The 24,208-nt window shown below is 45.1% G+C and overlaps 1 protein-coding gene across 1 annotated transcript; it reads right to left on the reverse strand.

Annotated features, from left to right (window-relative positions):
• Positions 1–91: 91 nt before the first annotated feature.
• On the reverse strand, positions 92–19,189 carry LOC142578175 (uncharacterized). The gene is made up of 8 exons (XM_075687577.1): positions 18,537–19,189; positions 15,560–15,785; positions 12,786–12,948; positions 7,159–7,280; positions 6,856–6,982; positions 4,721–4,915; positions 3,063–3,191; positions 92–292 (listed from the first exon to the last, which is right to left on the reverse strand). Exons 1-8 carry the CDS (start codon positions 18,850–18,852, stop codon positions 92–94), a joined length of 1,479 nt encoding a protein of 492 aa, XP_075543692.1. The 5' UTR covers positions 18,853–19,189.
• Between the last annotated feature and the right edge of the window lie 5,019 nt (positions 19,190–24,208).

Consider the following 24,208-nt stretch of genomic DNA (forward strand, 5'->3'; position numbering starts at 1 on the left):
ATATGGGAGCCATTATGTAGGATAAAGATTCTCCACATTGGAGAACTCTTTAGAGAACCCTCATTTTGCAGGCGCCGTATGAATAACTCCTTTATTTGGGAGCTACGCATTTCATAGACTTAGTGGAATCGCCTGCGGTGTTATTCTCGATGTCTTTCAGGGCTTTCCTAGCCGAGCGGATGAGAGGGAAGCCGCCGGTGTTGTTGACTTTTTTGGACCAGTCGTCGTACTCGGCGTCGAACAGCGCGAGGCCGAAAGGCAAGGCGCCTTGGTCGGCGTAGGACAGGCACATCTGCAAATTCGACACAATGGTTCTCAGTATGTGGCATGTACAGTCCATGCGCGTGAATATGAGGATTATATATATATATATATATATATATATATATATATAATCAGCATTCTAAAGGCTAAACCCCATTAGCGCGATTTTGTGCGCGACAGCGACGAGCGACGGCTTCGAGCGACGGATCGGGCCGTCGCGTGAACAGATCGCTCTATCTTGTCGCGCGATCGCTTGGTTCTGCAAATCTAGAATTCGTCGCTCGTCGCCCGGAAGTGCTGTGAGCGACTAGCCAATAGCGCGAAGCCGGAACTGGATGTACATAACTCAAGTACTTCCAATTGTCGCAGGGAACGAGCAAACGATTGAATTTTTATACGTGCAAGGATAAGAACCTACTGCAAGGCTTTCAGAAATATTTTATGCTGCTTTTTACAGTAAAACACATCAACTTAAGGTAATAAAGCACGCGTCACGCTAGTTTCGGCGCCTATATTGCTGCCCTCACACCGGCAACACTGGGGAGACGTCGCTCGAAGTCATCGCTCGCATGGGGTGCAACTTGTAGGCGACGAGCGAACGCGACAGCCATCTCCATCGCGTCGCTTGTCGCTGTCGCGTGCAAGATCGCTTGCATGGGGTTTATACTTGAACTTGAACTTGATAAACTTGAACAGGGAGAGCGTTAACGGGACATTGAAGACAACGTTCAAGTTTAGTTAATTTAGTAGGACACACTCTTGTAATGCCCACCCCGTAAGTCGCAGTCTTACCAGTATGAAATGTAAATAGAATTTTTCACATTCTTTACGGGTACTGGTTCGGATATGAGACTTTGTGCGCACTTTTCGCAATCGACCCTGTGTGTATCATTTCATTTATCATGGCATTAACCTTGAGTAGCACGTTAACCGTGCAGCCAGGCACCCCTGTACAGTTTCATTAAATAATTTTTCTCTTTCTACACAATCGATACCTTCCTTCTCTTCTATTACTTCTCTTTCCCTTGCGCTCCCTCCCTTTACTCTCTCTCTCCAAGAGGAGCTCTTAGCTTTCTTTAAAGATAGATAGATAGATATAGATAGATAGATAGATAGATAGATAGATAGATAGATAGATAGATAGATAGATAGATAGATAGATAGATAGATAGATAGATAGATAGATAGATAGATAGATAGATAGATAGATTTTATTTACGGTGTCGCAGTGATGATGAGGGAAATATTCTGAAACAGCCCGTGCGTGGCACTCCGGAATACCGAAATAAAACAACAACAACAAAGAAACGTGTTGCAGCGAGCGCCACATGAAATTGTTCGTCATAGAAACCATGCACTAGAAACACGTGACCACACCACAATATAGGTAAGCGTAACAGTTTCCAGCAACCTTTAGGGGTTGCTTATATATAGTTGCGTAAGAAATGAGTGAGGATTTCTGAGTAGGTTCGTCTCCCCGCGCGGTTTCAAGCTTGGCACACTCTCACCTGAGAAGTTAAGGACCAACCAAACAACGTAGAGAAACTTCTGGAAACCATGAGCGGGGTGCTTCAGTACTATTGTCGGACCGAGCGGGCCATTACATAACGAGCACGAGATGTAGTTGGCTGGCAAAGCAATGTCATGCTTCCATATTTTTTCATTGATGCGCCCCAGTATTTCCATGGTTCTTAAGTGCGCTTGTAACTGAACAATCCCAAAATTATCTCGGTATATGCTATGCTATGCTGACGATGTGTTGAGCCACTGTTTCACCACAATTGAGCTATTCCAACACTGTGAGCCACACATGCCGCACGTATAAAAGGTGTAAGCGACTGGAAAGGTGGTAAGTGGGCTGTAAAAACAATTATACAGATCCAACACACATCTCGAAACCTACTTTAAGTGAAGCTTCCATGACGCAGCTAATGAAATGCTGTAAATTTTGCCCGTTTCGTTTCTGCGTCTTTGGCTGCAAAGTAAACTGGCGTGCGCGACATGTGCACCCGTGCTACGCAAATCGACACACGCGGCGGTCATCTCAATGAGCCGGTTGGTGTACGCACGAAGGAGGCATGTGTGCAATTTAATCTATAGTGGTCAGTGCATGGGGCTACTGTACTGACGACTGAGGCTCTTATCGCACCATCGGGCACTCGGTTCAACCTTTTCTTTATTTTTTATTTTTGAAGTGTCATCTATTCGGCAAGACAGCACCCAATTGCCACGGTCAGGAAAGTCTGGGAGAGTTCGCCGAGAGAGCGTCGCTTTCAAAATGAGAAATGCAAGACAACCAAGCGAAAATTCGTTCGAGGACTTCGAGAAGTGCCGTGCCGAAACACAGGCAATCGATGCCACAGCGTGACAAACAAGGACAGATGGGATACTTGCTTGCAGAAAACTAACTTATCCCAACCTAACCTCACCCCTCATAACCCAAGCCGTGGGTCTGGCGATTGCGAAAGTCGTACTTCTTAAGCAGGCTGCACTGCACCGACTCACCGACTCAGCATAACGACGGAGCACAGCATCTCGCGTCACAAAATTCTGCGCAGCAATGTGGGCTACTTTCTGTTCCTGTGAGCTGGCCGTGAGGTTTGTCCGAAGAAGTGTTATTTGCGCTTTGGCGGCACGCTGCAGCTCGTGAGCAGCACTGCACCGAAGTACCGCTCCGAAAACTTGCTGCTTTGTCGTTGTCAAAACATTGGCTCCAAGCTGAGATTTTCTTTGTTCGGTCACTTTTGACTCCAAAGCGAAGAAATAATTTAATTGCGGCAGAGCCCACCATTACTCGCCTTCATGTATATTGTGGCTGCGGAGTCGAAGATGAGAGCGTATGCCTTGACCGGGTCGTAGGAGACCATCACAAAACGCTTCTCGTCGAAGAACGTGTGGTTTGGCCCGTACGATGGATGTTCTGCGATCTGGCAAATAGCCGTGCGTAAAACGACAAAGAAAGGAGAAAGGCGTGTGTGAAAGGTTAGTGGGTAGCGATATGATACATATCCGTAACAGATATCGTATATACATTAGTAGCTTTGTGGAAATAGGGGTTAAGCGCACGCTTTGACCCTATTATTTCTTTGCACCGATCGCTTGGCGAGTACCATTTTAGAGCAGTTTAAAGTATAGCGAGAAACTGGCCCTCTTGCGCTAGAATTGTTTGTAAGAGAAAATTTCAGCCAATCCTAATGCTGGTGATATTATTAGCGAAAGTGGTCGATCAATAGCAAAAAGCATTTACTTACCACAAGCTTTTTAAATTCGGACCCTGCTTTGTAGACTTCAGTATAAAGTAAATTTAAGATAACGGACAGGGACCAAAGTTTCGAACATTATTTCTCGGGAAATTTGCAATACGATTATGCGGTATCACAATGGCTGAGAAGAACGAAGTGAGACCATAAAATAAAATGTACACACTTTACTTTTTTCAAGCACCAGTAAAATAAACAATATTTAATATCGACAGATTCATAAATCATAATTATGAGAAAAATAATAATAGTTATACTATTTTTTTCCGAGGAAAGCAAGTATGATGAAATATCAAAGACTTGGAAGGAGGCGAACTTTGTTAGCGACAAGTACAGGCCTGCCTTTGTTATGAAATGCCGGCATCTGCTCCGCCCGAGCGACCCCTTCAATTAACCATGACAGCGGATAAACGTACTACATTTTAAAATATGGTATAAGCCGATTGCACATCACTGAACAATTCCAAAGTTTGAGGCTAACGAGGCCAGCAGGAGAAAAATATAGACCGGACGAAGCAAGGTTTGAAGGCCTTGACTCCATCAAATCCATACCGAATACAGTTTCCTGCTAAATCTCACTAGATCGAACACTAGCGTTTCTGTAGCAGCTGCAAGCATGGTGGTTTTCAGCCAGCAAGGGAAGGATGCTTAGTGCACAGATTTGCCTAAATTTCGTCCTTCTGGCTTCCAATGCTTGTGACTTCGCATATTGATCATTTCCAGCGAAATACAGCGTTATAAGTTCAGCTGTTTGCATTGAATGTGCAGCAGCCAGCATTGAATCTTTTTGCCTTGTGCGTCTAGAAAAAATAGGCTTGCTTTAAAATCAAGGCCCATAAAGCCATATAAAGTGTAGTAAATTAGGCCACAAGAACGTCTGAAGCCACAAGTACAAGGAATAGACAACGTCATGCACTAATGATCATTCCCTTGATACCTGAACGATCGCATCGCCAGAGTTACCTTGGATAATTTTTACAGAAAGCTTTCATGCACCCCCCCCCCCCCTTCCACTCACAAACACACCCACACCCAGGGAGCAACCCGATCAACCGCGCCAAATACTTCCATCAGATGTCCAACGCTAGTATAATACGTATGCGATAATGCAGCTTGGAAGTGTAATCGAGAGCTTAAATGGAGCTATATTCATTTTGCAAACATGAAACTCCACATTAGCTTCACAATATACTCACGTATGTGAACCCCTGCAGCTCGTAGAGATATTCCTCGCTTTCGTAAGGCTTACATCTGACCCCGATCATGTAAGCACTCTTGTTTTGGCCGCCAACCTTGGATCTGTACCAGCGCCCAGCTAGTGACATGGATATCAACGGCTTCGTGCTTGCCAGGTTTTCCTTGTTGTTGCCCATATACATCAGCGTGTAGTTCTGCGACAAAAAATGAAAAAAAGAAAGGAAAAAAAGAAAATAGGGGGTGGGGTGGACATCGGTTGCATAGAGTTAGGCGAGGACATTTGCGAGCCATCAAATGAGGAGGAAGCAGCACTCGTTCAGCTGCCGTAGGCGCATGTGTCAACAGAAGGCCCAGTGTGATTTTTATCAGATTTTTAAGCTATCTTGCAGTTGAACTATACCCTCTCAGCAACTTGTAGTAAATGTATTTAGTAGTCTCATCTTGACGCACGTTAAAGGACACCATTAGTCTAAATAATGCAGGCCCCCTCACTTTATCGCCTGCGTGCTGCTTTGGGGCATTGAACCATGTAATTAAACTTCTAAACGTCTCGTCGCAACACTGCTCAACATGGGTCCGGATTCACAAAAAGCTCTTACACTAGAATTGCTTGTAAAATTCCAGCCAACCCTGGTGTCGGACATACCATCATCGAAGGTGGCCTCCCTATAGCAAATAGCATTTAGGAAAGAAAAGTTTTGTGAATTCGGTCCCCTGACACGTGCTTCGAACGCATCACGGTAATTGCCTATACCCCAGTGCGGCTACTCCACTGGGTTTACCTTAGCTCCTAGGTTATTTTTCATGATTAACCCTCTCTTTCTGTGCGCTCTCCATCCTTAGCCTGCCGCGGAAGGCACATCAACGCAGCCAGTGCCATCCAGTGTCTTGCATGTCGTGAACTATGGGTAACGTTCAGGGGAGCTGTCTTAATTGTCTTTTTGACATGCTTTTTTTTTAAGAGTACTTTCTGTGGTGGAAGTCTCGCGCCATGCATAACTGCGCCTACCATGCGGAAAATAGACGGAAGTAGGTCTACCAATGTCGAGCATCAAGAAAGCCGTTCTTAGGGACGGTGAGAAACAGTTCAAGACATAGGAAAAAAAATTACCGTTTACTAGGCGTAGTTTCGTTTCTTCGTCACAACCTTCCTTCATTACTTATTTTCTCCGTTGGGGATAAAAAAATCGTATTAACCAACCATTCAAAAAATGTTTAGATTCGTTGTAAGTGAGTTTAGGTATATTGAGTTATCTCTTGTATAGAACTATTTATAGCGCTTAACTTTGTTTGCTGTAACACAGATCGACTGTATTTCACTCGCTTCAGCACTGCGTCAGGTCATACACTGTTTCGCGACAACCGCTACTCGAAGAGTCCTAACGAGCTTTGGAGCTAGTGAGCACACAGTACTTCTCGCACTTATTTGATACTTCTTTGATATACTCTAAAGTGATATACTCTTGGAATGCATGCCTTCATGTCTGGGAAAAGCAGGCCTGTCTAATTTTTCTATGTACAGTGCGGTACACAATGCAAGGGAACACTCTAACTTGGCTGGCGCTATTACTGGCTGAATTTAGTTCTCTGCACTGCGCAGGTGTGTAGATACGTGCCAGTACCACCAATTATTAGTAATATGCTGCAATGTCGGGCGATGGTACACAGTTGCCAGAGAAAAAAAAGACATAACGCATGCTTTTCACTTACGTGTTTCCTTTAACAGTGAACCGCCGTGTACATTCGCGAACAGTAATGTGAATGCCACAGATGTCATTAATTTTTTTTTTCGCAGCCTAGGTTGATCCGGAGATAAGATGATACGGCCACCTCTACGAGTTCGGCCAGTGCAATACACTGAAAAAATTCCCCGTATCTCAAATGTAGCGCAGTACATGTTCAATCCCCCCCCCCCCCCCCTTATGCCACTGTCTCTAAGTTTTTGCTCCAGGGGGTAGGTATTCGTTAACATACGGCACTCCGTGAAAGTTTGCTAAATACCTCATCTAACAACTTCGAGTTGCTTCATCTCGCACGTTGTTGCGAGCGTAAGCAAAGTGCACGATTCGCTGACGTGTTCAATAACGCTTGCATTGCAGTGAAACTCGCACCCACCAACCGGCAATTTACTCACCAGGCTAGGATGGTACTGCGTGAGAGAACCCTTCCAGTACGTGGAGCCCTGTATGACGCAATCCTCTCGTGCGTCGTCTCGTCCGCTGAAGTGAGTGCGCAGTATTAGCACGTCCACAGGTTTTTCTCTGGAAGTAACGCAAATTACGGCAATCAGGGTGCTTCTTGAGCTTTGGCCTACCAAGAGACTTATGCTATTTGTATCGTCGTCTCTCATACAGGTGATTTTTGTCCCGCAGTTTGTCAGCACCAACTTCATTATTCAGCTCGAAAGTCTCAACTTTCTGTTTCAGGCAGATCATACCTCATTCGACCTTTGAAGGCCTCGTAGATGCTGTCGTATTTCTTGAACAGTGCAATACCAAGAACCACGTAGGCTTTCGGTCCGCTCCACATCGGTATTAAAGTTTGAAGTAGCTTGTAGTCCTGCAAAATCGCAGTATTTGAAACGTGTACGCATGATCACAGAGAAAACTGATTGAAATTAGTTCCTCAAAGCCCGAACGCCATTTCACAAGAAAAAACTTAGAAAAAGGGTAAGGAAGAAAGACAGCTTCGCAAGTGAAGAAAAACTTATCCTAGTATGCGGGATCGAAACCGAGACCGACACCTTCCCGCGGCGGTCGCGATACCATCTGAGCTAACCAGGAGGCTAGCAGATCGCAGTGCGAGGGTGAATTAATTGAGGACTCGAAGCACAGGGACACTTAATAAGGCAAATCAATACTGCGAAAGCCCGCGAGGTGGAGGAAGGTTCATTCAAATAACTTTATTCAGTGCCCTGCGATTTGGTGGGGTAGGTCTGGACCCCGCCTAGGTTTCGCCCAAGGGTCGTTGGCCCTTGGCGGCTTCCTCGGCTCGCTGGACGGCCCAGAGTTGCTGCTGCAGGTACGAGCTGAGCAACGCAGGCTCCCAGCGCGCGCGGGGGCTGTCGCTGTTTGAGGCTGCGTCACCGTTATCCTGTATTACAGCCGGACATTCCCATAGGATATGCTCCAGGGTGGCTCTAGAGTCGCAATGTCTGCACTTGTCCGTCGTGTATAAATCTGGGTGTATTAGGTGCATAATAGCTGGACTCGGATAGGATCTGGTCTGTAACATCCGCCATTCGACAGACTGGTTCTTGATTGATTGATTGATTGATTGATTGATTGATTGATTGATTGATTGATTGATTGATTGATTGATTGATTGATTGATTAATCTTGCGTGCGGTGGCGGGTATGTACGTCTCTGCAATCTATGGTGTTGTGTAATTTCGTGAAATCTGGTCATTCGATCTTCCCGCTCCCACTCATAGGTAGTCAGTGATGCGGGGCTAACCGAGGCTCGGTCCGTAAGCTCTCGAGCCATGCGGTGCTCCGCGTTATTGCTACCGTCTGGCAGTGTGTGAACGGGTGTCGCGATGAGATCGACACTTTTGTCGCCGCGGTTATTAGCTAATTTTAGGAGTCGTAATGCCTCTGGGGAAATTCGACCGTTGGCGAAGTTTCGTATGGCCATCTGGGAATCACTGATGATTATGCCCGCTTGTGTTTGTGCTATGACTAGCGCAATAGCTATTTCGTCTGCGGTTTCTGCTTGTAGCGTGTTGACTGTAGCGCTCGTCGTGCATTTTACCTCGTAATTTATCACCACTGATGCGTAGGCGCGCTTGTCTCTGTATCTAGCTGCGTCTACAAATGTAGTGTCCTTATTGTTACCGAATTTCTTCTGTATATTGCGTGCTCTGCTTTCCCGTCTACCATGATGGTAGGTAGGATGCATATTCTTGGGTATTGGAGGGATGGTTATCATGTCGCTGATGTGTCTGGGCATACCTACTTTGACGCCATGTTGGGTATGATACCTTATACCTAGGCGATCCAATATTTGTCTACCTGTTTTAGTTTTGGACAGGCGTTCGTATTGTGCTATTCGTTGTGCTTCGATTAGCCCATCCAGTGTATTGTGGAGACCTAGCTGTAGTAGTTTATTGTTGCTGGTGGTGACGGAGAGTCCGATTGCTTGCTTGTAGATTTTTCCGATTAAGCAGTCTAATTTGTATTTTTCTGACGAGTACCATCGTAGGCACGATGCCACGTATACTATTTTGCTTATTACGAATTCTTGGACTAGTTTAAGCAGATTGCCTTCTTACATTTCACGATGTTTGTTGGCTATTCGTTTAAGTAACCGCATGAGTTGAGATGTTATATTGTCTAATTTGCCTATGGTCTCTCCACTGTAGCCGTTACTTTCAATGTTGAGGCCCACTACTCTGATCTTGTCAATCTTGGGTGTGGGCGTACCATCTGCCGTGGTTAGGTGAATTTGCGGATTGTTTCGTTCCTCGTAGTTGCGTGGTTTTCGGCCACGTCGCGATGGTACATAAATGAGGAGCTCAGATTTCTCTGCCGAACACGCCTGTCCGGTTCCTGCTAGGTATTGCTCAACTGCTTCTATTGCACGTTGTAATATGTTTTCGACCTGTCCATCGTTTCCATCGCTCACCCAGAGGGTGTATCGTCAGCGTAGATGGTATGATTGAGGCCATCGATTTCCTGTAGCTTTGCTGGTAAACCGATAAGAGCCAGGTTAAACAGCATCGGTGGTATTACTGAACCTTGGGGCGTACCTGCGCTTCCGATGTTTAGTTCTTCGGAGTTAAGGTCTCCTATCTTAATGTGTGCCTTTCTGTTAGTAAGGAAGTCTCGTATATAACTGTATATTCGCTGGCCTAGGCATAGCTCATTTATTCTGTTTAATATTGCTTCGTGGGTAACACTGTCAAACGCTTTCTTTAGGTCCAGTCCTAGGATAGCTTTTGTGTACCAACTTGTGTTATCTATAATTTGATGCTTAAGTTGGAGAATTGCATCCTGTGTGGACAAATTTCTCCGTAAGCCCGACATTGTAGGGGGGAGAATGTCGTTATCCTCGAGATAGTTGGTCAGTCTCGTTAGGACAACGTGATCCATGAAGTTCAACAAGGCTGATTCTTGAGCTAGTTAGTAGTTTACTCATAATGGCAAAGCCTCCGTCCCTTGGCAAAACCATGGGACAGAAACCTTTCTGAACATACCCATGATTGTCCCAGCAAAACGTGCAAACCAATGTTCGGCGCATGCAGAATGGAGGCCAGGAGCAAAGACCGCTACATGCGTGAAATAATCAAAGCCCGGCTCATTCGAAAGAACGGAACAGATTGTGTTAGTACACCGTCAGTTAATATTTCTGACAAGGAAATCGCGTTCGTGGACGGTAATGACGTGCGCATACGTAGAGCGTGATTTGTCTTTTGTATTGTATCCTTCATACCTGCTTCGCTATATATTTGCCTCTGTGTTTCAATAAACGTCAGTTGAAAGTTAACGCTGTCCTGTGTCTCTGTCGCGTCCCTGTCTTTTTTGAGTTGCGCTAAAGGCTTTGCCATTATGAGTGCTCCATGAGTTTGCCCACACAGGACGTGAGTGAAACGGGTCTCAGGTTCTCCAACTGTAGCCGCTTGCCTGGTTTAGGTATTAGAATAACCTGGGCCGTTTTCCATTGTTGTGGTATTGTACTGGATTGCCAGCATTCTTTCATATATTTGGTAAGTTGTTCGAGAGAGGCATCAACGAGATTTCGGATCGTCTTGTTTGTTATTCCGTCCAGTCCCGGCGCGGATGTAGTGTTAAGCTTTTGGGGAGCTGCTCTCAATTCCGCCTCGCTAATCTCTTCGTCTAATTGTCTGTTTTTGGAGCCTGTGTAATCTGGGTGAATTGTTGGCTTAGCCCGAGATAAATACAATCCAAATTGATTATCCGTATTGGTGCATCATGTTGCTTTCCATTGTTGGTTACAGAGCTGTTGTGCGTATGTTTCTATATCTCTGTTAAGCCGGGCCAGCCTGCGTCGGAGCGTCCTGTTGTGTCTCTGAGTTTTCCATCTCCTCAAGAGACCTTCTTTAGCTTCCCACATGTGTAGGAGTTTGCTGTCTGCCTGTTCCATTTGCGCGTCCTGGGAGATTACTTTTGTGGCTGCGTTAACATCCCGCTTAAGCTGTGTGCTCCAGTCCACGATGTCTGCGATAGTATTATCATGTTTCTTGCGAATTTGTCCGAGTTTGTTCCAGTCTACAATTTTGAGTTGTTTGCCCTTAGATTTGCGTGGCCCTGCTTCAACAGTGATTTCGAGGATGTTGTGATCGCTGCCTAGATCCTGTTGGGTGTTAATCCATTTCGCTTCCCTAATGTTCTTTGTAAAGGTGAGATCTGGCGTAGTGTCCCCACTAGCACTAGACCCCCGCCTCGTAGGTGTTGACGGGTCTGTGATGAGGGTAAGGCCCCCTTGTTCTGCGTCTAGCCATAGGTGTCTACCTTTTGGGTTTTCAAATTTGTATCCCCATGCCATGTGTTGAGCATTGAAATCCCCCCAATCACTAAGGCTCTGCCTTCTGTGATAGTGAGAGTCTTGCGGAGAAGTAATCGGAAATTGGAACGTTTGTTTCTTGGGTTAGTATAAACATTAAGGAGAAATATACTTTCATTGTGGTTGGTATTAACTCGATTAATATGTTGTCTACATCCGCAATGCCTGTATCATGCTGAACGACCGTGTAGGCACGTTTGACTAGAGTGCTGACAGCTCTCGTCTCTCCTTCGGCACTGCAGAATGATCTATACCCGGATAATTTGGCCTTATAGTGTGGCTCCGGTAGCATTGTGATATCAGGATGTTCCTTATTAATTAGGTGTTGATGTAAGTGGGCTCTTTCTCTGCTGTATCCGCGACAATTCCATTTCCTGATAGTATAATGGTCGTGTCGATCCATGGTGGCAGTTGCAGTTTTCCGGTTCCCTCCACCGTACGTGTCGAGGGTTTACTATATGGTTTACTGGTTGTTTTGATGGGGCCGCCTCCACTGGTTTGTAGTCCCCATGACTTCATGCGAGATTCAATGTCTGTAAATTTTGTAGCGATTGTGTTAAATTGTTGTTGTATTTGCGTCATAATAGCCTGTGTGACTTGCTGGGTAATTTGCGTGCTCATGTCTTTAAAGCGTGTAACTATGATGTCTAGTTTCTTTTCTAGAATGTCGACTTTGCTTTCGAGTTCATTCTGTCTTTTCTCATGAGGCTTAACGGACTTGGTATTTTTAACTGTGATCGTCTCGTTATCGTCCGTGGCTTTGCGTTTGGCTGGAAGGTTCATCAAAAGAAAAATTGTCGTCCACCTAACTGTAGTACCAAGCTTTCTTCTCGAGAAACCCATATTGGGCTTCCTTTGTAGCTTCATGCTACAATCGGGTGGATGACAGTTTTACTTTTCATGAACCTTTCTCCACCTTGCGGGCCTTCGCAGAATTGGTTTTCCACAGATTTGAACAACTTGTGGACACTATACTAGTACCAATAAAAACTATATTTAGCGCTAAAACAACTTATAGTAATTAAGTAATTCGTTATTAGTTTACTGTGTTATTGATAACAGAAACTTGTTTCAACAACTCTATTATGCTTTTGGCGTTAGGTTTCTCACGCCTAGACCCTAATTTTGAAGTATCAAACTCAAAATTATGATTGATGATTATAATTTGAATATAAAAGAAATATGTTGAGGCTCGCGGGGCTAAGCGCTGTCAAGATTAAATAAATAGCAAAATAAGCAACCCTCACATATCACAAGGTTTTCCTTTTTATTGGTTTTACTGCAGCTTTTGAGACAAAGTTTACCAAGACATGTTGCAGGAACCATTACCTGCAAACCACTTCGACGGCTATCTGTTGAGCGGATTCTTCTTTAGAAAGTGAATGTTTGCTTCATCAATGCCATTTTCAAGGAATTTATCAAAAAGGTGTCTGTTTACCAAAGGTTACCAAAGGTGTCTGTCTCGCAGATGTGTCTCACGTGTTTGTACCAACGAGAAATACCTATATCGCGGAGGTCATACCCAGTGACATCGCGTACCTTGAGCAAGTCGAAGATCAGCTTCACTTGGTCATCTTTCGTCGTTTCGTCAGGAATGAAATCGAGAACGCCGAGGTCGTACACCTTGTTGGCCCATAAGTACGGTAGGTAGTGTCTCTCGGCTGTGTTAGACAAGAACTCGGCCTTCGCCATTTCCACGTACCTGAATGAAAAAAAGAGGTGGCGACGATGTCGAGGAAATAAGACCTTTTGTTGCCACCTCTACTTCAGCATTCAAGGAACGATTAAGAAATAAATGTTAAAAGAAAGCAAGAACCCAAAGAAGACACACACTTAAACCAACGACAAGTGAGATTAGCCTGTCACTAGTGAAAGGTACCGACACCGGATACATGTACGAATAACATCGGGGGAAATCGAGGCTGTTCGCTCCATTGATAACCTTTCGCGGTGTTTCGACGTTTGCGTGACGGGACGTCCAGCACGACACTCGTTACTGGAGTGACAGGCATCCTGTGCACTGGCTTAATCAATCGATGAGCAATGAAACGGACATTGTTAAATATAGACCGCAGCCCTACCTTACCGGATGGTAGCTTCACCCAAGGATGTAGAATGACAAGCGGGATAAATTCGCACTGTATGTTCGATATTGTGCTTGCTGTTAACATAAACGTCCCAGAAAACAGCCGCCTGTGCCGCACCGTGTAAGGTACATCCATATGTGCCTGGATGTTTTTGGGGTGCCATACAACTGATGCGTACATGTCCTGTCTTTATAACCATATACTGCAGCTTCCATATACGGCCACTTCCCAGCTCTGGGCGCAGATGGCGGGTGACCAAAAGCAAGCAGGTGCGTTAACACTGGAATCTACCTGCCATCTTTCATCTGTGATAACGATCGTGTCAACTTTTATCGCATCCTTGCATACTATTCCGTCATGAAATCGACACGAAATCACAACCTTTTCAGGGACTGCGTGCGCGATTGTGAACGCCACAATAGTGCATCGAAAGCAAGAGCTAGCGTTGAAATAACCATATTTGGAAGCTATCGCATACGTATTGAAACACGGGCCTCATTGGGCCTGTGTGGCTTTGTTGTATGTCGAAGATGTTTTAGTAAAAATGAGTTGGAGGATAGACGTCTTGGAGTTTGCTCTCGGTATTTGCTCTCGGAATTTACCAGAAATGAAATGATCTTACAATCTTCGATGCTTGAAACGGATACTGCCGAAGCTGCAACAGTAGAACAGTTGCACGTGTGCCCTTGGCGTTCCGATGTACTGACATGCAGTCGCCGCGGTAAGTGCTCAGCAAGCACGCTATTAAATAACTGAGGCTTTTTAGCGCACGAAAAGGGACGAAAGACAGCGACAAGACGCGGATACAGTGCTAAATTCCAACAATTGTTTTATTCCACGAAGCGGTACACATATATATAGGTAACATGCAACACTGTACGCATGCGCATGTGTACTGATATCTAGTCAAATGAGACTGCAACGAGACATGTGTAATGGAAAGTTAAGATGATATCAAAGATGAAAGAATGACCATGCATAGCTAAAATTTTTTTTAATTGCAAGATTAAAATGTAATCTCCATCAGGCCACCCTCTGTGTCACGTTTAAAAAATCTAATTCTTTACTTGAAAGATCTATTGAAGGCGCGCTAACACAAGCGCTCCCTAAACTAGTGACCTTCGCCGCTTCAATAATCTCACGTGTTGTTTGCGCTGGGCTTCTTCCTATCACCGTGCACTGTTTATAAACAGGACTCCACCCATGCTTTCTGCAGGGAAAAGCCAGATGCCCCACTCCTCCAGTTCGCACATTATTTGCGGGCCACAACAGCTATCTGAATATTAGGCACGCCATAGTGAGAGACTCTGGATTATATTTGACCACCTAAGGGTATTTACCGTGCCGCTAAATCCAAGTAAGCGAGCGTTTTTCATATCGCTCACATGCAACGGTGGCCGCCGCGATCGGGATCAAACCGGCGAACTCGTGCTCACAGCGCAGCACCATAGTCACTGGGCTACAACGGAGGGTCCTATTGAGAGCTGATCATTTATCGGTTCCCGCAGAACAGAGTTAAATTCCGGCACGCACCTCCGTAACCTGCAAATAAGTGTTACATGCGGCGCGTGCATAACACTGTGCACTGCTAAGTGCCAGGCAGCGTGGCTTTTCGTGGTCACGTGGGTGCCCGAGGTGCCAGGCGTCAGCGCTTTATGGGAACAGTCCAATTACATCTCGGATTGTGCGCCTTCGGTTACATCCTACGGAATTTTAATGGCGTTGTCTGTTGAAACAAGTAAGCAAGCAAGCAAGCAAGCAAGCAAGCAAGCAAGCAAGCAAGCAAGCAAGCAAAGCAAGCAAAGCAAAGCAAACCGAACACCGAAGAGAAAAAGACAAAACAAGCAATAGAGAACAAAACATAACAAGGGAAAAAGAACACCACTGAATAAAAGAGAACAAAACAACACATTACAAATAAATAAATAAATAAATAAATAAATAAATAAATAAAAACCACCACACATGGGGATCTGATAGACAGATAGAAAGAGCGAAGGAGGGAGCTGAAGATGCACTGTTGCAGTGCTCCATAGCTTTTAACAAAACGGCGAGTGGGCAAGTAAGTGTAACCAATAAATTATCTCTCGACGTAGTTATTCAGATGTGCATTTTGTGAGGAGAGTGGGGTGACGCGTGGTTTCGGCACTTGGGCGATACGACTCGCTATATTGCGGTATACCACCACCAACAATCGCGTCGGCAACGGGCAAAGAGCAGGCTCACTTTGCGGCGACTCCCATGCCGAAGCGTGTCCGCTTGTACTTCCTGGCGTGGTTGAGAAAGCGGCGCAGTGGCACCAGTGAGCCGTTGTCCACACTGGCTAGCACGTAGCCGGGGTACTTGTACAGCGAGTCGAAGAACACGGCGTCGCACAGGCCGTCCGTAGGGAACACCAGCGCGTCGCGACTGCCGTTGCCGTACGCGCACACGAGCGGCCTCTTTCCCAGCTCTGGGCGCGGGTGACCAAAAGCAAGCAGGTGCGTTAACACTGGAATCTACCTGCCGTCGTTCATCTGCGCTAACGATCGTGTCCACTTTTATCGCATCCTTGCATACAATTCCGTCATGAAATCGACACGAAATCACAACCTCTTCAGGGACTGCATGCGCGATTGTGAACGCCACAATAGTGCATCGAAAGCAAGAGCTAGCGTAAGAATAACCATATTTGGAAGCTATCGCATACGTATTGAAACACGGGCCTCATTGCGCTTGTGCGGCTTTGTTGTATGTCTAAGATGTTTTAGTAAAATGAGTTGGAGGATAGACGTCTTGGAGTTTGCTCTCGGTATCGGTATGTCATCATGTAGCGGGTTCATTTTTTTCCCCATCGTTTTTCATGGTGCTTTCATATGCAGCAAATTTTTCAAGTGGCTGGATGGGTGCCTTTCAAGTATGGCTATACATGAAATGAGTGCGCGTATCTAACGTCCCTGGAGAGAGTTCTCCATGGAGTTCACATTTAGTAAACTTGACAAAATTCAGTCAATAATCGAAAATACTTTATTCATTCTGTCGAAGTGGCTTGTTAGTGATTCTGAAAATGCAAGAATTGTGAGTGCGGCGAAACTGACTTTTCATTCGACAGAAATTGGTGCCTATCGGGAACAAATAAGTAGAGTTAGGTGAGGGGGTTTCGGTGTGGTGGGAGTGCTGGGTGAGTAGGAATCCGTTCATAATATATAGCACAGAAAGACAAGTTGGGCCGGGCTGTGTTTCCTAATCTCTTCCAAGAGTGGCGAGTTGCAAATAATTTCAGTTCGCGGTAGTGATTCATTTCGTCTCTGCATACACAGCGCAAACTAAGTTTCGCGACCGGCCTACAAATATTTTCTAATCTCACCAGCCCATCTAACTTTCTGCCTCCCCCCACCGTGTTTCCTTCGACTTGGCACCCATTCGAGACCCGCGCTCGCAAAGCTTTCCGTTCGTAAGTGCTCTTTACCACTGGTTGACCGCCTTCGCTAAAGATAGTGTTACGCTATAGCGACGGCAAGTACGGAAGAGGAGGAGGAGAAAGTGCGTTTGTCTGAAGCGGCTCGGTGTCGGTGTGGCAGCCCTTTTTCATTTTGTTGCGACTGCAATTATATGGACATTCAAAGCGCATTTCCGTCGTCGGCGTCGACTTCGCCTTCGCCGCGGTATCCCACAAAAAGTACCAGTGCGATAATATCGCGGCCGCGCGCCGCAAGTTGTGGGTGCGATTGAAAGCGTGCGAGGGTGAGCCGAGAAGCATGGTGGCTCTATCTCACGCGCGGAAAGCAGCAGGGAGGGGAGGAGGGCGTTGTACTTTGGCGGCGGCTGCGTATGGCGCGGCCGCGCGGGCCGAATCTTGAAATGCATCTGCGGTGAGTACAGAGTCTAGGCGCGCCGAGGGCTGATGGCTTCGTGTGCGCTGTGCTCACCACACTTAGTTCGCGTTGAGGCGAGAGGCAGCACAAAGGTCACTTCGCTCGCTGCTGCTGCCGCTCTTCCTCACGCCAGTGTTTCAACAGAGAGCGTTCGCGTTCATCGAGTGAGATGAGTTCATGCTTGCCTAAGTGCGCGTGACACCATGCTTGTTAACTTAGTAAGCGAATCTTTACAAGTTTATATGGCCGGTAAAACCACCACTCTTACTTCGTATAGCTTTCTAATAATTTGCTATCGCAATCGATGCTTCGCCTTTCGGGCGAAACTGCGACATTTTTCTCGTAAACTCATTTTTGACTAAACGCATCCCCCTCCTAACAGTTTTGGTGAAGGAGTGGGGTATAGGGGCGTGTAGCTGAAGACTGGCGGGCCCCATCGTAACATTATATCCATCACCACTATTCGCTAGAACTTTCTCTTAAGAGGAAGCTTGAGCTCGGGCCCAATGCGGCCTATTCAAATACATGTAAAACGCAAAAAAAAACACGTTATTCTGAGACAACTCTGGACCCACTTTAATGAAATTTGCTGCATTTGAGAGAGAAAGTTAAATGCTAGTGACTGTTGGAAGCGGAATTTCGATTTAGGGCTTGAAATTTGTTAAACATTCTTCAAATATTCGATCGTATGAAAAAAATAGAAGCACGAAGTTTACAAATTCATAGCTCTGCATCGAGAACAGATATCGCGGTTCTGTAAACGGCATCTATTAGATCATTCAAAGCGGACAAATTCGATGTCATTTTACATCTTGTGTGAATTTGTTACGTTATTCACAAGGGTTGTGCAAAATCTGTATTTCCATATTGTTAAATTCTTTTTTTTAATTCATGTATAACATATCAATGTTGTCCGCGTTATATGTACTATCAGATGCAATTCACAGAAATGTAGGATCATTTTTTGCTGTTGAGTTACACAGTTGTAAACTTGATAGTTTCGTTTTCTGAAAATTTGTAATAAAAAATTGCCCACCTAACTCAAAAATTCGAAACCAACAGTCACTAGACTTGTTTTCTGTAACATACCACTAACTCTTTTTTACATTGTCTACGAAGAACGGATAACCCTGTTGGGGGCGAAATACGCACATGTATTTAGACTAGGAGGTTTCTTCATTAGCATGGGAGAGGAGAGTAACGCACAGCTAGGAGGCTACTAGATGTCCGCCTTATCGCTGCAGTTGTTTGTCTTTACAGTTATTATTATATTAATTACATTGGGCTTCTCACCATCATGGAATTGCTTAAGCTGGGTATCAAAGCTAAATGGATATAAAGGTACCAACCGGGTGGCAATCCTTGAGCCGGCGTCTTCGTCGTAGCTTTCGCAGGTTTCTTTGTGGTAGTGACGGTGAGCTTGGCGATAGGCATTTTGCTGGCCCTACTCGTCTTTGTTTCCTTAACGGGTTTCTTGGTCAGCCTTGCAGGCGGCGAGGTCACGTTGACTGTGGTCTCAGCGGTGGAAGACGTTGTCGTTGCGGTGCTGAGCTTGGCGATAGGCTTTTTGGTAGCGGTACTCGCCGTTGTTTTCTTAGCAGGTTTCCTGGTCAGCCTTGCGGTCGGCGCGGTTGCGTTGAATGCTGCCTCAGTGAGGGATGGCATTGTTCGTGCGGCGGTGAGTTTAGCGATAGGCTTTTTGGTAGCACTACTCGCCTTTGTTTTCTTAGCGGGTTTCTTGGTCAACCCTAGAGTTGGCGAGGTCGAGTCGACTTCTGTCTCAATGGGTGGCGTGGTGCCCTCCGCGGGTTCCTTGTCGGTATCTGCGGTCGTAGACGCGGACGACGGCCTGGTGACGGTTTTGTTGCCTTTCCTTGCAGGTTTAGTCGACACGCCGGTGCGACCGGTATCTTTGTCGGGAGTGGTGGCTTGCCGACGTGGTAAGACGTAGTTTCTGATGACGGTGGTCTCGGTCTTCTCAATGGCCCCTTCGCGACTTGCCTTCGCCTCTGGAGAGCGTGGAAGAGTCGATGAGCGCTTGTCTACAGCTCTTGTGAAAATAAACAAAACCTCTACACACGTGACCGTAGCTGAAGACGGTACTTCTAGACGTCCTCATGTTGTTGCCGCGCTGCTCTCTGTTGAGTTGTTTGTTGGCATTTAACATAATGCCGAATTCACTACAGCCGGCGACAGTGTCTCTCTATCACTATAAGAACGTTGTGGCCAAATGTTCGATTATGCTCTGCATCCCTTATTCTAAGAGAGGCATAAATAAGCTTTCAAGCGAGTCAAGTGTATTCGGAATGTGACTGGTATTTGTTACCGTTTCTATGTCAACATCACTTTAACAACGCATTTTTGCCTAGTAGATTTGACTGGTTTTGCAGAGCATGAACGAAAATGCTCTCAGGAACGGAGGAAGCCTAAAAACAGTCAAGAAGAAACTAGGAATTGGCAAGAATCAGATGTACGCGTTAAGAGACAAAACCGGCAATATCATTACTAATATGGATGAGATAGTTCAAGTGGCTGAGGAGTTCTATAGAGATTTATACAGTACCAGTGGCACCCACGACGATAATGGAAGAGAAAATAGTCTAGAGGAACTCGAAATCCCACAGGTAACGCCGGAAGAAGTAAAGAAAGCCTTGGGAGATATGCAAAGGGGGAAGGCAGCTGGGGAGGATCAGGTAACAGCAGATTTGTTAAGGATGGTGGGCAGATTGTTCTAGAGAAACTGGCCACCCTGTATACGCAATGCCTCATGACGTCGAGCGTACCGCAATCTTGGAAAAACGCTAACATAATCCTAATCCATAAGAAAGGGGATGCCAAAGACTTGAAAAATTATAGACCGATCAGCTTACTGTCCGTTGCCTACAAACTATTTACTAAGGTAATCGCAAATAGAATCAGGAACACCTTAGACTTCTGCCAAGCAAAGGACCAGGCAGGATTCCGTAAAGGCTACTCAACAATAGATCATATTCACACTATCAATCAGGTGATAGAGAAATGTGCGGAATATAACCAACCCTTATATATAGCTTTCATTGATTACGAGAAAGCATTTGATTCTGTCGAAACCTCAGCAGTCATGGAGGCATTACGGAATCAGGGTGTAGACGAGCCGTATGTAAAAATACTGAAAGATATCTATAGCGGCTCCACAGCCACCATAGTCCTCCATAAAGAAAGCAACAAAATCCCAATAAAGAAAGGCGTCAGGCAGGGAGATACGATCTCTCCAATGCTATTCACAGCATGTTTACAGGAGGTATTCAGAGACCTGGATTGGGAAGAAATGGGGATAAAAGTTAATGGAGAATACCTTAGTAACTTGCGATTCGCTGATGATATTGCCTTACTTAGTAACTCAGGGGACCAACTGCAATGCATGCTCACTGACCTGGAGAGGCAAAGCAGAAGAGTGGGCCTAAAATTAATCTGCAGAAAACTAAAGTAATGTTTAACAGTCTCGGAAGAGAACAGCAATTTACAATAAACAGCGAGGCACTGGAAGTCGTAAGGGAATACATCTACTTAGGGCAGGTAGTGACTGCGGATCCGGATCATGAGACGGAAATAATCAGAAGAATAAGAATGGGCTGGGCTGCGTTTGGCAGGCATTCTCAGATCATGAACAGCAGGTTGCCATTATCCCTCAAGAGAAAAGTGTATAATAGCTGTGTCTTACCAGTACTCACCTACGGGGCAGAAACATGGAGGCTTACGAAAAGGGTTCTACTCAAATTGAGGACGACGCAACGAGCTATGGAAAGAAGAATGATAGGTGTAACGTTAAGGGATAAGAAAAGAGCAGATTGGGTGAGGGAACAAACGCGAGTTAATGACATCTTAGTTGAAATCAAGAAAAAGAAATGGGCATGGGCAGGACATGTAATGAGGAGGGAAGATAACCGATGGTCATTAAGGGTTACGGACTGGATTCCAAGGGAAGGGAAGCGTAGCAGGGGGCGGCAGAAAGTTAGGTGGGCGGATAAGATTAAGAAGTTTGCAGGGACGGCATGGCCACAATTAGTACATGACCGGGGCTGTTGGAGAAATATGGGAGAGGCCTTTGCCCTGCAGTGGGCGTAACCAGGCTGATGATGATGATGATGATGATGATGATGATGATGAACGAAAATACTCTTCATAAATTATATAAAAAGATCCCCGCGATTTCACATCTACATGCAAGAGAGCGCGTTCGAGATGTTCAAACAGTGCCCTGATTTGATTTAACCGACACCCTCCGAACGATACTCGGGGCAATTGTGCACGCGTCGTTGAAAGTATTGCGAGGAATACACAAAGTTACAGATGCCAGTGCACGTAAAACGGCCGCGTTTTGTTATTAATAGCCTTACTGATACAATTGAGTATGGCCCGCGAAACGCAGACACCGAAGAAACAGGCCAGCACGCCTAGTCGTGACGAACTCACATCTTTATTGCCGAAACGCGACTACCGCGGCCCCTTATATATTGCCCGCTAGGCATGGCGCAGCAGCAACACAAAAAGCAGGGCTGCCAGGGGGCGCTGCATTTAAGAAACTTTTAACATTGTGTCACTTACCTCGGCTAGTAATGGTGACGAGAAGGAGCACACCAACGGTTAAAACAAATATTGCTATGGCAGACAGGGTGAGATACCTGGTCCGTTGGGCTTGCGCTTCGGTCCCGTATCTGCAAGGACAACACGCGCAGATAACATTGCGGCGTGCACAGGGAATATAATGTTGGAGGCAGTTTGATGGCGATTGATGTGCCATGCAGAGTTTCTGTATGCTTGCTGCGAAAGTGAATACTTACTCGAGCGTGCTTTTTTCTAAGCAAAAAAAAAAATAGAGAGAAATTGAAAAAGAAAAAGTCAGACCCGAGAATATGGAAAAACTGGAATTATCAATTGTATGGACATATTGGCGAAAACAGTGAAGGCGGACGCGGATCAGGCACAATAATTCTAGGCGAACGCTGCCACTTCTCCTGCATCTTATTTTCACGTCACGTTACGTCACTGCTAAGTGGACGTCAGTGGTTTTCAATGTCGTGACCATTACAGACCTCTAGATATACGCAGAGGCAAGAAGGGAGTGTGCTTCGTTTTTTTTTCCGACAAAGATACCAACTTCAAGATTTCTACGGTAAGAAATTGCTTGACGTCAAGGAATGCCCTTTTATACAAAGATGCGCTAACCTGTATGTTGCGCAAAAAAAGAAAAGAAAATACCGGCTGTTAGCTTCTTCCGATATGACCTGATGCGCAAGGTTCCGGTGTTCACACGGGGACAAAACATGTTTAAACTTAAACGATTATGTAACAAAGAGAAGCTTCATGTATCGCAGAAATGATTGACCTTGTAAGTGTAAGTGACATGACCAAGCTGCGAAAACCCTTTGAAAATACTTTTATATATTATGCGAGGACACAGTGAAGCCAAACGTTTCGTTTGGTGTTGGGATGAGATAGGCAACTCATGATTTAACAGCTGACTGTTATGGTGCTTACAAGCCATGAGTTTGTAGAAAACTCACGCACCTCTGAAATCAGTGGTCTCGGTGATTTCGGTGGTCTCACCTAATGGAAAATAAAACATGCACAAGCGTAAGTGCGCAATCAGGACAAATTTAACGGCGTGTAATAAGGCTCTGCAACATACGAAACTACGTGGCAGTATTGCGAGATTGGCGTTATATGGTAAACCTAATTGGAATCAAATAGGGAAGGAAAAAAAGAAAAGGAAAAAAAGAAAAGGAAATAAAAGGACACGAATAATGCGTCAGAAGCTTTTTAAACCGTCATTGGGAACGCTTCGTCGTTTTCAGCCACGGCAAGGAATGCGCGTACATACATGCCTTCAAACTTGGCTGTCGTGAAAAAGCTACATACCACGAATAACGTCGTGGGGGCAGTCATGATTTCGAGCTCCGCTCTTTACAGACGTGACGAAACGAAACAAAGGTGAAGGAGGCACAAACGCTGCCCTATCCTAGAATGAAATCTTGTTCGAATTGGTACGATTGCATCGAGAACTGCAACGACGCTAAAGAGCGCGTACACGAAGGCGAGGAAGGCGATGCAGCAGGAGGCGATGGGACTGCACATATCCCGTCGCCTTGTTCGCTTTTGCCGTTACGTCCTTAAGAGGAAGCTTTAGCTCGGGCCCAACTCCGACGCGGCCTATTCAAATACATGTAAAACGCAAAAACGTTTTTATGAGGTAACCCCTGGACCGATTTTGATGAAATTTGTTGCATTTGAAAAAGAAAGTTAAATTCTAGTGACTGTTGGAAGCGGAATTTCGATTTAGGGCTTCAATGTTCTTAAAACGTTTTTCAAATATTTGACCGTTTGAGAAAAATAGAAGCACGAAGCTTACAAATTCATAGCTCTGCATCAAGAACTGATATCGCGGTTCTGTAAACGGCATCCATTAGATCATTCAAAGCGGACAAATTCAATATGTCATTTTACATCTTACGTGAATGTGTTACGTTGGTTACAACGGTTTTACAAAAGTTCTATTTCCCTATGATTAAATTTTTTTATATTCATGTGTAACATATCAATTTTGTCCGCTATGGATGTACTTTTAGATGCAATTCACAGAATTGTATTATAATCTTTAGTGGTTGAGTTACAAAGTTGTACACTTGATAGTTTCGTTTTTTGAAAATTTTTGATTTTCGCCAATTTTTAATAAACGATTGACGACCTAACTCAAAAATTCGAAACCAACAGTCACTAGATTTTAAGTTTTTCTTTTAAATGCAACAAACCTCGTCAAATTTGGTGCAGTGGTTGCCGAGAAAAACGAATTCTCCTTTTGCATGTATTTAGATAGTTTTTCCTGCCTCTTCCTTCTTAACAAAGTGGATAGTTTAAAGGGAAACAAAAGGTCATTTTCACTAGCGGCTTATGTAGTACTAAAGAATGAGACAAGCAATGCCGGTGTGATGCACTTAAGATGAGTCGGAAGTCTCTTAGGTCAGAAATCTGTTAGTGACTGCAG

Source organism: Dermacentor variabilis, chromosome 4 (assembly GCF_050947875.1).
Source record: "Dermacentor variabilis isolate Ectoservices chromosome 4, ASM5094787v1, whole genome shotgun sequence".
NCBI classification, from domain to species: domain Eukaryota; kingdom Metazoa; phylum Arthropoda; class Arachnida; order Ixodida; family Ixodidae; genus Dermacentor; species Dermacentor variabilis.